This window comes from Colossoma macropomum, unplaced genomic scaffold, assembly GCF_904425465.1.
Source record: "Colossoma macropomum unplaced genomic scaffold, Colossoma_macropomum, whole genome shotgun sequence".
Lineage (NCBI taxonomy): Eukaryota > Metazoa > Chordata > Actinopteri > Characiformes > Serrasalmidae > Colossoma > Colossoma macropomum.
In genome coordinates this window covers 30297532-30313204 of record NW_023494807.1, presented here as the reverse complement: position 1 = coordinate 30313204, position 15673 = coordinate 30297532, and the positions used below count along the sequence as shown (strand labels likewise).

Sequence of the window (15673 nt, the reverse complement as noted above, 5' to 3'; positions counted from 1 at the left end):
TGATTTGTGCCCAGTAGATGGCAGTAAGTACACTGAAAAAAGATGGTACTTGAAAGGTTTCTTTAGTAAAGAAAACTGTTCTATATAGAACCATGAACACTAAGAACCCCTTGCATCTATAGCACCCAAAAGTGTATTGTTACAAGCTTGACACCAACATAGAAGAACGCTTATGGGTGCTATAGAACCATTTATAAAAAGGCTCTAAATAAAACTGTCTACAGCACATTCATACATTGTCCATCAATCTGAAAGAACCCTTTCACCATGCAAAGAACCCTTCAATCATGCACAGGGTTCTTTGCCCATGCTTCTATATAGAACAATTTTCTTTACTAAAGAACCCTTTGGAGAACCCTCTTAAGAGTATATGCAGCCTACAAAATTACTGAGAGTTGGATTTGTTCAAGGTAACGAAAGCAAAACTTTACACTGTTTGATCAGGTGTCATTAAAACCAGTCCTACATTAAAACTGCAACACCAAATCCAGACCCATTCTGTCCCAACAGCGCTCCAAAAAGAGCCCTTAGCGTTTGCAGACACCAGGGACTGAAGTCAACAGAAGAACTGTACATAACTCAGAACATGCAATCAGGATTAAACTAAGGTTAAAAAGCTTTATTTCAAATTTACAAAAACTCCTTTATACATAATTTAATCTGTAAACAAGAGAACAGCTGCGTTAAAACTCTTCCTGCACTATCTGATGTGCTGCTGGATGATGCTGCTGCTGGCGCCGGCAGGTTTGGCCTTTTTGGAGGGATCCTTCTCGAAGCACTTCCACAGCCGGAGAGTTTCATCAGCGCTTAAGGAGGCAACCGTAGAGCCGTCAGGGCTGAGGGACAAGTTCAGAACTCTGCCCTCATGACCTAGGGTCAAAAGCAGAACAATGTTTACTCATTTAGAAGTGACCATTCTGGCACAGTGAATGTAAATAGTTCAATTTCCATCCAAATGATTTGTGAAGAGTACAGGGTGATTCAAAAAGATTCATCCGATTTCAAAGCGCCACATTTTTACCACCGTGAGGTGCCTAGGAACCAATCACAATCCAATTGAAAGAGGGGGTCAGAGTTTAACTGTCACCAGAAGATGGCTGAGAGGAGATGAGACCCCTGAGCAGAAAGCGTTCTGCGTTCTCCACTTCAATAAGAGTGAATCAGTCATAACTGTGCAGTGTGATTTTCGTGGTCAGTGAAGCTCCAACAGCTCAGAGCGTTCGTCGTTGGTTCCACAACACTGGATCTCCGAAATCGCACTGAAAGAGCTGTGAGTGCAGCGACACCCTGACATGCTCAATCCAGTATGGGATGAATCTGACTATGGCGTTGATGTTGTCTGTACAGCTGGAGGAGGTTCATACTGAGACCTTGTAAAATTACATAAACTTTATGCTCATTTAAACCATTTACAGTTTACTGCATTGTTCTGTAATGATTTACAAGTGAAAAATCATTTTGAAATCAGATGAATTTTTTGAATCACCCTGTATTTTGATGCTTCAAGAAGTGTCACATCTTAGAGTGGTTGCAAAGCAGAAATCTGATTACTGTGACTCATGTAGACCTGAAGTTTCCCCCCATTATCTGATTACTCAAGTGCACGTAAAACACACTGAACAAGTTACTGACATTTCCTGCAGTTATCAGATTAAGTGCATGTAAACAATGACATTGTAAAATGGTTGAGCACTGTTAGTCTTGCACCCTCAGTGGAAATGTTTTTCCACTCAAAATAAGACCTGGTGCTGTCTTGGATGTTTGTGAACTGTTTTAGGCAATTAGAGCTGGGACTCACCTTGAAGATCTGTAACTTTAGCAAGGGAGGGATACTTCCAGATGGAGACCTGGTCGTGTGCAAAGCCGTGGCCAGAGACCAGTTCTTTGTAGTTTGGTGCAAATACCAGTGATGACACCTGAAAGTTATTAGAAAATTATAGAAGTTATAGAAATTAGTACATTTCAGATGCTTCATGTGCACATGTGTGCAGTGTGGGATGCTGGGGCCTCACCTGAGACTGTGTGTCCCATGCGGTGATGCAGGAGCCACTGTTGACGTTCCAGAGGCGGATGTGGCGGTCACTGGTGCCCCCTCCTGTCGCAAGTATGCTGGACTGCCAAGGACACCAAGCTAAAGCCTGAATGTAAAACACAAATGGAGAGGACATGAAAACAGCAGCAGTAATGAACCCATAAATTAGGCAAAATCAGGAATAACCAGAGAAAAGAACATAAATGCACTCCAGCCATGTTTTAACCCTTTAACACAGCTGACAATTAGCTTGCTTATTAAAACAGTATCATTCTGCTAGCAGGCAACTAAATCTAAAACACTTAGTTTGTAAATGTTTGCTTTTAGAAGGGAAATTCCACCTGTTCTCAAAATTCTACATACATGGTTAACATGTAAACAAAGCCATTCAGAGCGGTGTGGTATAAAATGCTTCGTCCTAAAGAAACAGTTGCTGGATTCATGAAAGCTTTAAGAAAAAAAAAACAAAAACACACCTTGTTTAAGTTTAAGACAAACACTAAATTTGTAAGAATGTTCTTAAATGCAATTCTCAATTTATGTATTTTATGGTGCATTTTACAGCTAACCATAAGTGCAAGATACATTCATTTGTATTAACTGTTATTTCCATTATTTAATCCACTCGGAGGAGCAATAATGGAGGAAATGCATCAAACCGAGCTTTTAAAAACATTAACAAAGAAGAACTAAGTGATGGTGAAAAACCAGCTAACAGAAACAAAAACCCTCCTTGGAAAAAGTGATAATTGGGGTGACTGGGGAAAGCAAGAGACGAAGATGTGCAGGAGTAGCAGAGGCAGCATCCGAGTGACAAATTTAGATGCTCCATTAAAACACATTTATGAAGATCAAGAGATTCATAAATACAGTGCCAGATTCTCAGTGGTGGTGATGGGAGCCAGACATCTGAAGAGTTTAAAGCCTCTAAAAGCATCCTCACATTTAGATGAAAGTGAATACGCTGCATTAAACATTTTACAATAGTTAAGATTTTTGTCTACAACTTTAAATCCATTCGCGACAGAGGGGTACATGGGGCAAAATGGTCCATAGAAAATTCAGATTTACCATCAATATTCCATATAAAGCTCAGAAGACTTTCAGAAGTTTCAGTTAAAAAACTAAAATCGGTATAATTAAAAGGTGAACCGAGTCGTTCAGAGTGGTTTGGTGTGAAATGCTGTTCTAGAGAAAATTACAGAGTCAGAATTGTTCACAGTGGTGGTGATAGGAACCAGACGTCCACCTCTAAAAGCTCCCTCACACAAAGTTACTACATGAAATGGTTATGAATTCACTGCCTGAGAAGTTATTTTGAGAATATTTAGGCCTAAAATATTTTTAAGCTCCACTTATGGTGGAGGGGTACATGCAGGGTGTTGTGAGGCAAAATAGTCCCCAGCAAAAATGTATTATTTTCTGATTTTCCACTATTTTACCATCAACACTCCATATAAACTCAAGACTTGCGTAGGTTCACTGGTGACTTCTGAACCATTTCACACCAAACCACTGAATGACCGACATCTTAAAATACTGAATTGTGCAGAAAGTTTGGCAAAAAAGAAATGGAATTCCCCTTTAAGAGACTAATTACACATAAATACACCCCTGAATGTGAGACAGGGTAAAAATTGGCCGTTAAATGTTGAATTCAGGGGGAAACGTACAAGACCAGGGGCCAGACAGACCTCCATTATCCAGCCAATTAATCTTTAATCCAAGCAGAAATAAGTCAAATGGACCACATAAGAGTAAACGCAAGCAATAGCAGGGCAGTTTGTTCCATTTAGTTTAAAAAATACATAATAAATTAATAAATAAAAAGTGCTTTCACATGAAAAAAAGCCCAAAATTAGACAGGAAAGCAAGCAGCGCACTTTAAAATGTCAAAGACCTTTAGAAGCAAAAAAACTTTGGCCAAAATGTTGGTTTGAGATCTGCAGGTCTGCAGCAGCTGCTAAACAGAACTTCATCACTACATCATTTGTTGACTAGTCCTCATGTCACATGATTGTTGGGCAGTAGTTTGATTGTGGTCTTTTGTCGTTTGAAGTGAACAGCCGGCTTATTAAAGACAGATTTATATATATGTGCCCACCTTGACAGCTCCTTCGTGCTCAGTGAAGCAATGCACTCCGGTTTGCTGGGCACCTGACCAAACGTTCACTGTGTTGTCGTTCCCCCCGCTGGCCAGATACCGCCCGTCCGGAGACCAGGCGAGGCCGCAGACCTCTTGCGTGTGCCCCCTCAGAGTGCACGTGTGATGTTCTGCTACACGGACGTCATGCTGATGAATCAGACCCGAGCGGGCGCCGCTGTAGCAGGAAAGAAACAGGACCAAAATGAACCTTTAAAACAAAGCTTGATCTTCCCGAAACCGTACAGATGAACTGATTTCTCCAGATTGAGTCGATTTAGGTGAATGACCAGTTTAATTTGTTTGAGATATAGATCAAATAAAGCTTTAAATTGGGCGTGTAGGTGACCATACCATAATACACCAAACTGACATCCTATAAAAGCCCTCACATGTTTATTGGGTTTTACCTCAGATGTATTTGACTGGGAAACAAAATAATTCCCAGGACATGGAGAACATTAACTGTAGCAATATCTGAGATAAGAAAAAAAAACAAAATGGCTCAAAATCATTAAATCCATTTCAATTAAATAGTTCAAGTTCTATTTATTTTCATCTATAGAATGGCATTGGCAATTTCCAGTATAGATAAAACTCAGTGTCAAATCACTTAATTATCTTTTTTTTTTTTTTAAATCAGTCACTTTAAGGGTACTGAGCTACCAGCAAAATGTACCTTCAGTTTTTGATTGCAAAAAAAGTGAAGACATAATTGACCAGATACTACTACCACTACTACTACTACTACGTTGCCACAACACGCACACCTCAAATCCCAGGTTTGTAATGAGAATCATGAGGGTGAAAGGACCCAGAAAAAACTCTGAACAAGATTAAATAGAGCAGTTTGAGGATTAATCAATCAAAAGAGGTACGATATTAAACACGGATACAAAATAAAAAAAAAAAAAAAAAAAAAAAAACACACCATCTGCTTCCCACCTGAAGTTTTTCCTCGTCTTATTTACACTTAATATGTGGGGTTTTATGTACTAAAAAGTCAATTCATTTCTGTGCTCATTTTCTACACTGTTAGAAATAAAGGTTCTGTTCAGGTACATTTATCACTCAAGGTACAAACAGTGTAAATGTTCCCTCAAAGGTACAACAGTGGTTTTAAGGTCTGATTGTGAACCTTAAATAAGTTTTTCTAGGTGAAAAGTTCGTATTTGTACCTTTTCATAACCGAATGTTTTAAAACAGAACAGTAAAATAAAAGCCTGGAGACGAGACGGGGTGTGTGGAGTCAGTACAGCTTAGAACATATCATTTCAGTGGATTATGGTTCAGTTATGTTCCCTGACTGAAGGTACTGAGATGGAGCCTTGAGGGTTCCACCCCAGTGACAAGTTTACTACCTTTGAGTGTTTCCTCTCATTAACCCTTAGAATTTGTTTGTGCCTGTGTAGAAGTTACGTTTGCTATTGTGCCTTTAAGGCCGACATGAGCTCTATTCTGATTGGCTGCCCTGTATTGTGCCTCGTTCAAAAAGCACTGATCTTTATATCTTCAGTGTGAACGGGTGTGGCAGTTATGTCACGTCTTATTCTGTGACTATTAGCCAGTTGCAAAGCAGAAATCTGATCACTGCCTGATTCACGTCAGCCCAGCGTTTCCCCATTAACTGATTACTCGAGTGCACAAACATTAAAGAATTAAAGATAAAATCTGATTTTAATAAGTGATGTTGATTTTTCCATGATGCGGCTCTTTAGAGAGACTCGCCTGTAGCTGTGGAGTGAAGCCGACTTTACCTGGACAAGACATGATCGTTCCAGCTCAAGCAGCTGACTCTGGTGGTGTGGCTGTCCATGCAGCGCAAACGCTTCTGATACTGAACGTCCCACAGCTTCGGGAGCAGAGAGGAGGAGGAGGTCAGTCACAAAATGAAGCTTAAATGGAAGAAATGTTTGCACAAACGAAGCCAGACACCCACCTCCACTTTGCAGGTGCTCGTTCCAATGGCCAAAAAGTTTCCATCTTTGCTCCAAGACACAGAGCAGATGTAACTGTTCTCTTCCTCCATCTTCTTCAGCAGGGTGATGTCCCCCTGAGCAGCATCCCACAGGTACACCTGCTCTGAGAGCGCCACAGCCAGCAGGTTCTGCCGTCCCCAGTCCATCAGGTTCAGATCTAAGGAAAACGAGAGATGAAGTGAAAACTCAGACCTGACAGTAAGATGGAGTGAAAGATTTAGAAACTGGAACTTACAGAAGTCGTTCCTGAGCTCAGGAGCATCCAGAATTCGCTCTGGAGCTGAAGAAATGTAGCGGCTCTTCTTCATAGAGACGGGTGTGGGCACTTGGCTGTAGAGCACTTTCAAGTTGTTCTGGTAACCTGTGGGAGGCGATTGGGTCCGTTTAATTGGTTCTTCAAAAGCACTGAATTTGCCACCAGCTTTCAAACTAAAGTTGCCTATTTATTTTAATGTAGCCTGTAGGAGTGTAACAGTTCTAAAACAGACAGAAACCACGATACAAACATCCATGGTCATCCTTCATTTTTCACCATTTCACAAATAAAACTGAGGCCTAATCCCGTTTCACCCCTCGCCCCTACCACTGAGCCCTTAGCCCTCCATTTTGCACCTTGATGTCTAGGGGTAGGGTGTCCCGATTCTTGAGACAGAGCAGTAGGGTGAAGTGTTAGGGCTACATGACCCTCCAAACTGAGTTTTGTTCCTCCCCCCCCAGAGACTCCAGTGTTATTGGGGCACAAGAGACCAAAGAAACCCACAAATGTGTGTATTATGGTCCTTTTCTTCATAACAAGCATGAAAAAGCTAGTATGCTAATGTCTCGGTAGCTAGCTAGCTAGCTAGCTAACTTTCCCATTCCACCTTAAATAGTCCAGCAGTTCTGATGCCTGAAGTGCCAGAATGTAACTGGTGCTCCATTTAAGGTGGAACGGGAAAATGTGAGGAGCAGTGAGGAGCTGAACTTCACCCTCCTCTGCTGTCACTGCAGACTGGCAGGGCCGCCTACAGAGCAGCGCTGGTAGCTGTTAATGAAGTAATGCTCTTTATTTGAGGGTCCAATTTCAGAGGGAAGATTTCAACCACTACCCTGTAACTCAATTCCAAGGGGCAAGGAAGAGAGGTAAAAATAAATGGGATTGGGCCTTAATCACAAATTTACCTATTTAAAGTTAGGGCAGGCTCTATACCCTGTTCTTTAGTGTTCTTTCCTTTAGTGTTTAAATAAAATTACTCCTATCAGACGCGAGTTAGATTGTACAGATACAGTAGACAAAACTAATTAATAGCATAACTGCTGGTAAACACAATCATTTTATAAATCAGACCTCAATGTATGCACCTCTATCACCAATACGCTGAACTGTGAGACAAACACTTAGCCAAAACACAATTATGCAGTATTCAGGAAAAGTTACGCTTAGTGTTTAAGTGTGATCTTGCTTACTTTGCTACTTCTGGAAAGTAAGTAAATACAAACAAGCAAGGAAAGTAAACATGTTTGCTCTTCACATTTCAAGGTAGACTGTACTCAAATTCTGGAAAAAAAAACAAAAAACACATTTCTTTCTGAAACTACAAGTCCTCATGTACTGTTTCAGTAAAGAAGTCTGGCAATGTGAAAATGTAACGGAGCCTCTGCTTTTTATTTTGGCATATATTCTGCCAGTTGCTATAGGAAAGTAACATGTGTGCATTGCCTTCCAAAGCCCTCAACACTCAAGCACCACGTTAAATGGACCGCACCTTCGGGAGCGTTAAGCGGCTTTCCTCCTAAATGCAAGATCTTCGCCTCCTCGAGATCGTATCCATTTAGAGTTACAGACCAAGCCTTCTGATTAGCCTGCTGATTAGCCTGCTGGAGTTTTAAGGGAAAATAAAAAACAATTTTAAGATCTAACAGCAATATGGATCCTAAAAGCAGAACAGACTTGATTGGTAAACAGTGACATTTGTGGAAGGCCTTACTGCAGATGTGCTCTCCTCAGCTGGCTCGTTCTCCTTAGAGAGGAGGAAGCTCGCCACATCCATCTGCTTGGCGTTTCTGACGGGGATGAATCGGTCTCCTCCGGCATTCGAGGGGGTGCTCTGCGTCTTGCCGTTCTTCCCTGGTTGGAATATACAGAACTAGTCAATTCTCAGAGGAAAAACTCCACATATCTATAATCGCCCTCACAAAAAGTTACTACATGAGATGGTTTTGAATTCACTGCCTGAAGCCTGATACTGTCGATAGTTTGGAATAGGTTTTTATAACACGCACCCAGCTATATTCACTGATTTTTGGATGGTAAATAAGACTTGACTTCTGGTTCCCATCACCACCACTGTAAAGGAGCTTTTCACATCAAACCACTGAAAGACTACTTTAAGCACTCAATTATGCAGAAACTTTGAAAAATCTGTGGAATTTCCCCTTTGATCACACTAAGCGCCCCAAGACATGGTCAAGTCATATTTGAACATAATTTGAATATTTGCAGTTCTCCAGTTTCTAAAATTCAGCCCCTGAAACAACCCTTTGATTTCCACATTTCACCTCAGTCTTCAATATAAATTCAAGCAACACCATGTAGGATTTGGGGATTTGGAGCCCTCTCTGGTGGAAGCGTGTAATTGCACACAACGTGCAGAAGGACATTTCACGACAAACTGTGCTTCAGGGGCTGAGATCTGAGATCTTATCTGCTTTGTTGTCATGGCAACTTCAGTTAAGACTGAAGTTAGGGACAGAAGCAATTACAGAACAGTTTAAGTCTATAATCTTATTTCCAGATAAGAAAATGGTTTTACAGAAACATCCTAAGTTGCCAAAATATCCTAAATATTTTCATAACTTTAAGATAAACTCCAGAGCATCTTAACTTGTTTAACCATCTGTTTCTATTGTTTTGTGCAGTGATCGGCAGCACAGCTCACTATAACCAGCATAATGACGCCACATTTATCTACACTGAAAACGGCGCTTTGACTTGAGGGTTTCTCTTTTCTAACTCAAACTCTCAGACGCTGCAGACTCGACCTCCACCGTCCCTCTGATGACCTTCGTGTGTTAATGTTGATGAAATATTAGTGATGGTGGTGAATAACGAGGAGACGGAGCTGAACGTGTGTCCGTTTATTAGGAGGAATAACATTAGCGTGCTTGGCTAAAGTGTTTGGGAAATGGAGACCGAAACTGGGGAACGGCGACTGAAACAGCAGGGGGCGCTGAAACAATATTAACCTTCAGTTTAGCGCTTTAGTTTTATTTCTCCTTTTAAATCAGTAACTGTAGCTAACGTTAGCTGTCTGGCTAACTAACGATTACCTTGATTACATGTTTGTTTCAGCTGTGTGCGTAAGGTCGGTTGCTAGGTAACAGACATGACAATTGATTGTCGACTTTGAGTGAGTTAAGATTTCCTAACTGGAGAAAAGATGCTGTAATAAGATTCCTAAATCAAGGTAAGATTTGCTTCCGTAATACTGATTTGAGAAAAATTTTAACTTAGGAAGTTTCTGTAAAACGGCCCTGACAAGCAGACAAACCTGACTTTTGCGAATGTGTTCAAAGAGAATTCAAAGAGAACTCAGTCTACACTTTCTGAAGGACACGTCTGAGGGTGAGTGAATTACCTACTATTATACAACAGTTAGTTCCAGCCACGCAAGCTGATTGGTTGAGAGGCGTTCTAACTGTGCTGTTATTTCACCATAACATCACTTTTTTTTTCCCCCTCCACAAAACACTACCACTCCGCTGAGACGCCATTACTAAGCAACGACTTTGACAGCTGTAGGAGCCATTTGAACGTTTTTACTTCTTACTTTGCCACAAACAGAAAATGGACACTTAAGATCACATTTGACCGACAGCCGATTTGGTCAGACTCTGAAGATGAGACGACACTAAATTCCCAAACTGTCATCACCACTGAGCAGCTTTTCAGTCGGCAGCTGAGACAGAAGAACAGCTAAACAACCTGGAATCAGCCAGAAATGAACCCAATACCATTCGCCAAACTAAATGGGCTGTAAGATGCTTTACAGACTGGCTGGAACAAAACAACATTAATACTGATCTGGCAAAAACTGACAAAACTGAGCTGAACCTGATATTGCGGCAGTTTTGTGGCTCAGTCTGATTTGGTCAGACTCTGAAGATCAGACCACACGTTTGGCGAATGGTATTGGGTCAATTTCCGGCTGATTCCAGGTTGTTTAGCTGCTGTTCTGTCTCAGCTGCCGACTGAAAAGCTGCTCAGTGGTGATGACAGTTTGGGAGTTTAGTGTGAGGAGCTGGAGAACGAACTGCTGGCTGTGCAGCGAGTGGGCGGAGCTCGTTACTCTGACATAACAACAAGCTGCTCGTTAAGGAACTATAATTTGGTGAAGGAACTGCGAACATTAAAACATTAAACGCCGCGTTCACGACCCAGTTTATTAATTTATTACTCGTTTTTTAACTGTTGTATAAAAGCAATAGAACACTCGAGGTCTCAAATCTAGTTGCAACCCTGCAAGATCCCCAATCTCTCTTCAAAGTCATCTAGTGCATAATTAGCATTAGACAAAGAAAAGTTGATCCTAAAAGCTTTTTAGGGTTAGTCCACATAATATCAGCTGAAGAGTGGGTTAAAACAGTCTCAATAAGCCACTGAAGGTGGAGAAAGCCATGTTTGTGCTCAGGCAAACTCACAGAAGCTCCATATGTGGACATTAATAGGTTCAGGACAGAGCATGAACATCTAAAACTGAAGGGGAAGCGCAAGCTGTTTGACGGACTCTGTACCTGGCGTTTTGCTGGGGGTTTTGGACAAGCTCAGCGACCGGTTGGCACTTTTGCTGGGTGACAAAGCGCCTGTGTGCGCTGAAGTGGACGTGCTGGCCTTCCTCTGCCACCTGGCCATCGGAGCGTTTGTTATCGGCATGTCCAGCTTCAGGACGCTGTGGATGTCATTCTCAAATCCAAAGTGGGACATGATGCACTGCAACGAGAAAAGGAGAGGTTAACAGCTTTAAAGAAGTTAAAGAAATTGGGCTCCTTTAGTTCAGCGCTGAAAGCCAACATTGCCAACACAATAGAAGTCAATAGTCACCAAAATCTTAGCTGTAAACATCAAAACGTCCGTGCCCAAATCTGTGACCTCACTTTTACACACTTACAAGGCGGTTCTTTAGTAAAGGCAATGGTTCAATTTAGAACAGTGAGCTCTATATAGAACCATTTGTATGCTTAAAAGGTTCTTTGCATGGTGAAATAGTTCTTCAGATTGATGGAGAATGTGCTGTATATGGTTCTATGTAGAACCTTTTTTGAAAGTGGTACTATATAGCACCAAAAGGGTTCTTTGATTGTTACAAGCTTGACCTCATAACAAAAGCAGAACATGTGCGCTATATGGAACCATTTGAATGGTTTCCAGAATTCATTGTTATCTAGACTGTCCGACATCCGTATTTGGTCAGTCTTCATACATGCATGTCTACACTGAACATAGTTGGAATAACATGTTAAGTTTCAGATGTTCTCTGTCGTGTGCTTTTAAAATTTCTTGCAACAATTTGGAAAAGTTGGTGGAACTCTCCTTTAGGTTAACTGTTCTCAAACCCACAGACTCCAAGCACGTGAACGCTCAGGCGAGCGGGTTAGTTAAAGGGGAATTCCACCAGCTTTTCAAAGTTTCTGCATATTTCAGTGTGTGAGATGTAAACAGAGTCACTCAGAGTGGTTTGGTGTGAAATTGTTCAGATGTCTTTACAGTGGTGGTGATAGGAACCAGGGGTCACCATGACTACAACACTAATAGACATTATTTACTATCCAAAACCACCAGTGAACCAAAACGAGTCTTCTGAGTTTATATGGAATGTTGATGATGGAAAAACAGTGCAAAATCTGAAATAAGTTTTCTTTGAGGACTGTTTTGCCTTACAATGTCCTGCATGCGTCCCTCCATCATGGATGGTTTAAAATAAATGCATTAACAATACGTATTAGGGCAAAACCTCATCACCTAAGTGCCCTTTCTATGAGAGGCGGACGTCTGGTTCCTATCACCACCACTGTGAACAATTTTGACTCTAATTTTCTCGAGAACTGCATTTCACACCAAACCACTCTCAATCTACACGAGTCTTCTGAGATTATATGGAATGTTGATGGGAAAATAATGGAAAATCAGAAATAATAACTAGCTTAGGTTTTCTTTGGCCTCACAACGCCCTGCATGTATCCCTGCAACATGAACGGATTTTAAGGCCAAAATCCTCAAAACTATCACAAAACGACGTCTCATACCAGACAGCCTCTTCATAACCACTTAGTGTTAGGTTAATAACCTTCTGTGAGGGAGCTTTTAGAGGTAGACGTCTGGTTCCTATCACCACCACTGTGAACAGTTCTGAGTCGCTAAGTTTCTCTAGAACAGAGCGTTTCACACCAAACCGCTCCAGCTAACTGACTTTGTTTACATCTCGACCATTTAATTATGTGGAACTTTTGAAAAAGTGGTGGAGTTGCCCTTTAACTAACGCGAAGTGGTTACAAATGATTACAAAAGCGGCTTTATATTGTCTCTAAACTCACCCCAAACGCCTTAAATCGCCCGGTGTATCAGCAGGAGGTGCTCCAGCAGCAGCTGTTGGGTAAAAAGCGGTTCGGGAGTCTGAAACCAAGTTTACAGTCCGCGCTGATTCTCTGATTCGCTGATTCTCTGATTCTCCGGCTCTTGCGGCTCCACTAACGGCACAAATCAGATCTGGTGCTGAGCTCTATGAGTGGTTTAAATGCCCGGACGCGCCGCCCTGATTGGTCAATTCAAACAGTTATTTTGCTCGTTGCCACGGCAGCTGCACAAAATCCCCGACGCTGATTGGTGGAGCTACGGGAGGCGGTCCTGTCTTTAAAGCGATGACGCAAGAACCGGCCTCCCCTTTCTTTCTCTACGGCTGTGCTCGTGTTAGAACTGAGCAGGGTTTGGCTGCCTCTAGTGGTCAAGTTGGATAATGCGGTTAGACCAGACTGAGCAATAAAAGTCTTTTCAGTAACGAAGGAAAAATAGTGGGCCCTTTTAGAGTAAATTAATTTAGACAACCGAAGATTTTTTTTTACCTGGAGTTTTGCACAGGTTGTCATTTTAGACACCAACAACAACAACAGCAGCAATAATAATAATAACAACAACAACAATAATAATAATAATAACAACAACAACAACAACAATAATATATAATATATAAGTAATATTATTATTATTATTAGTAGTAGTAGTAGTAGTAGTAGTAGTATTATCTAAAGTGACAACCTGTGCAAATGCCTGGTTTAAAAAAATAATTTGGTTAATCTTCGGCTGTCTAAACAAATAAGCCACATATTAAATAATAATAACATTTACAGCATTTAGCAGACGCTCTTATCCAGAGCGACTTAAAAAAGTGCTTTGTCTATCCAGAGAAAGTGTCTTTGCTGGTTACCAATAGGTTAGAGAGAAAGTCAGTCCTGAACTAAGATACTGCTAGAATCAGAAAGTCATTATTGACACCTAGAGAAAAAGGAACAGAGTTCAATACAATACAATACATACGTGCTGTACAATACTTTACAATCAATACTTAACTCAATGATAATAATAATAATAATAATAATAATAATAATAATAATATTTATTATTATTATTATTATTATTATTATTGTTGTTGTTGTTGTTGTTGTTACTTTTGTTTGTCGTTGTTGTTATTATTTACATTTTACATTTACTATTATATACATTTTGAGATTTTTAAATAATTCATAGTTGAAATACACTAATACAATCAATTCAGATGTATTGTCGCGAAATATAAAAAGTTCTCTTATATAGTACCGTTTCTTAAACACTCCGATCACAGAAACAAATATGCAGAAACTGGACACTAAACAGTCCTACTAACACGGTATAATTATAACTTTACAGTTTTTTCTTTTTTTAATAGAGTGAGAAAACCCTAAAGCGATGTGCCACAGACACTATCACACCGTTAAAGAGTATAAAACAGCTGCATGACCTGAAAAAAATATGGTACGCAAACGAATCGCGAGACTTTTATTTTGAAAAGTTTGGGTCGTTGTAGGGTGTTTGTGGTTGGAAACACGCTGGGTGGAGACTGACAAGAAATCTGGCTACAAGTCGGAACGAAACTCAGATTAATATTAATAATTACGAGCTTTTATCTTTATTTACCTCCGCACAACTGCAGCTCCGATGTTTTGTAGCCCTCGCAGCTCTTCGGTTTGTAGGTAAATACGGTCTTAATGATATTTAATGGATGTTTTTCCTTCCCAGTCTGGGTCCTGGAGCGAGTTCACTTCGGTGCAGTTGAAGCGCCGCAGCTGCTGCTGCTGTTTTGGTTGTGTGGATCAGTTTAATGTGGAGTCTGAGGAGTTTTTCACTTTTTAACACTCTTTCAGCGAGTTTAGAGGTTATACTTACTGCCCTCTTCACTCCCTGACTGCTTAAAACCCCTCATTTCTCCTGCTGCGTTTACCTGCTCAACCTCACCCCCCAGTTTACAGGTGAGTAACTCAACATCGACCTGACCACTTCACTAAAACCAGTCATTTAACTTACAGCTGAGCAGCGCGGAGCTACGGAGCCCCGCTGGTGACATCCTGTATAAATAAAAAATAATGCATGGCCACGACTTAGTAAGGCGTGGGAATGAGATGATTAAGTCGTGGCCACGACTTAGTAAAGCGTGGGAACCAGATCCTAATGCGTGGCCACGACTTAGTAAGCCGTGATCTCGTTCCCACGCTTTACTAAGTCGTGGCCACGCATTGGGATCTCGTTCCCACGCATTAATAAGGCGTGGCCACGTATTATTTTTATTTATACAGGATGTCACCAGTGGGACTCCGTACAGAGCTCCTAAGGTGGCATGGTGACTATTTTTAATAAGGCGTATTTTTAATTTGTGGCCACAAATTACTACATGCAAGTCATGAATTGATATATTAAGGCCACAATTTAATATATTACGACCACAATTTCTTATGTTGTGGATCACAAATTAACGTATTGAGGTGACAGTTTAATGTATGGTCACAAATTACTATATGGAGGGCACAAATTAATATATTGAGGCCACAAATAAATATATAGAAGAAATTAATTCGTATATTGAGGCCACAAATTACTACGTTGAGGCTTCAAATTAATATATTGAGATCACAAATTAATATATTGAGGCTTCAAATTAATATATTGAAGAAACAAATTGATATATTGAGGCCACAAATTATGATATTAATGCCACGAATAATGAGAAACCTAACTTGTGGCCTCAGTATAGTACTTCATGGCCTTATTTTATTAAAAAATAATCATGATGTCACCTTGGGGGCTCCGTAGAACAGGAAGACCTATATTGACTTGTGAAGTCAAATGAGCTCTGTCATGCTACTGCTAGCACAGAATAACGTACCCAGTGCCTAAATATGCTGCTGAAAACAGTGACATGTGTGGAATATCAATATTTTAGATAATTTGGCATGTAG

At 40.6% G+C, this 15673-nt stretch overlaps 2 protein-coding genes across 3 annotated transcripts in view; one reads left to right on the top strand and one right to left on the bottom strand.

The window, feature by feature from the left end:
• Positions 1-604: 604 nt before the first annotated feature.
• On the bottom strand, positions 605-12878 carry cdc20 (cell division cycle 20 homolog). Its single transcript, XM_036556251.1, has 11 exons — positions 12725-12878; positions 10928-11123; positions 8122-8261; positions 7900-8011; positions 6390-6515; positions 6115-6311; positions 5933-6027; positions 4137-4353; positions 2013-2138; positions 1799-1916; positions 605-870 (listed from the first exon to the last, which is right to left on the bottom strand). Exons 2-11 carry the CDS (start codon positions 11115-11117, stop codon positions 701-703), a joined length of 1491 nt encoding a protein of 496 aa, XP_036412144.1. The 5' UTR covers positions 11118-11123; positions 12725-12878; the 3' UTR covers positions 605-700.
• A 1364-nt stretch (positions 12879-14242) lies between these two features.
• The window catches only part of cc2d1b (coiled-coil and C2 domain containing 1B), a 56822-nt gene continuing 55391 nt past the window's right edge, over positions 14243-15673 (top strand). The window contains exon 1 of one of the 2 annotated variants that reach the window (XM_036556305.1): positions 14243-14413. The gene's annotated coding sequence lies outside the window, so the exon portion shown is untranslated. Of the gene's footprint in view, positions 14690-15673 lie in introns of both variants that reach the window. The other variant, XM_036556304.1, reaches the window with a different exon arrangement.

What these genes read in the sequence shown, in the direction of transcription:
- cdc20 (XM_036556251.1), bottom strand. Translation starts at nt 11,117, where the DNA reads ATGTCCCACTTTGGATTTGAGAATGACATCCACAGCGTCCTGAAGCTG. An exon ending in TGAGCTCAGGAACGACTTCT is followed by an intron (nt 6,312 to 6,389) that starts GTAAGTTCCAGT and finishes CGTTTTCCTTAG; the next exon opens with ATCTGAACCTGATGGACTGG. An exon ending in CATGGGACACACAGTCTCAG is followed by an intron (nt 1,917 to 2,012) that starts GTGAGGCCCCAG and finishes AATAACTTTCAG; the next exon opens with GTGTCATCACTGGTATTTGC.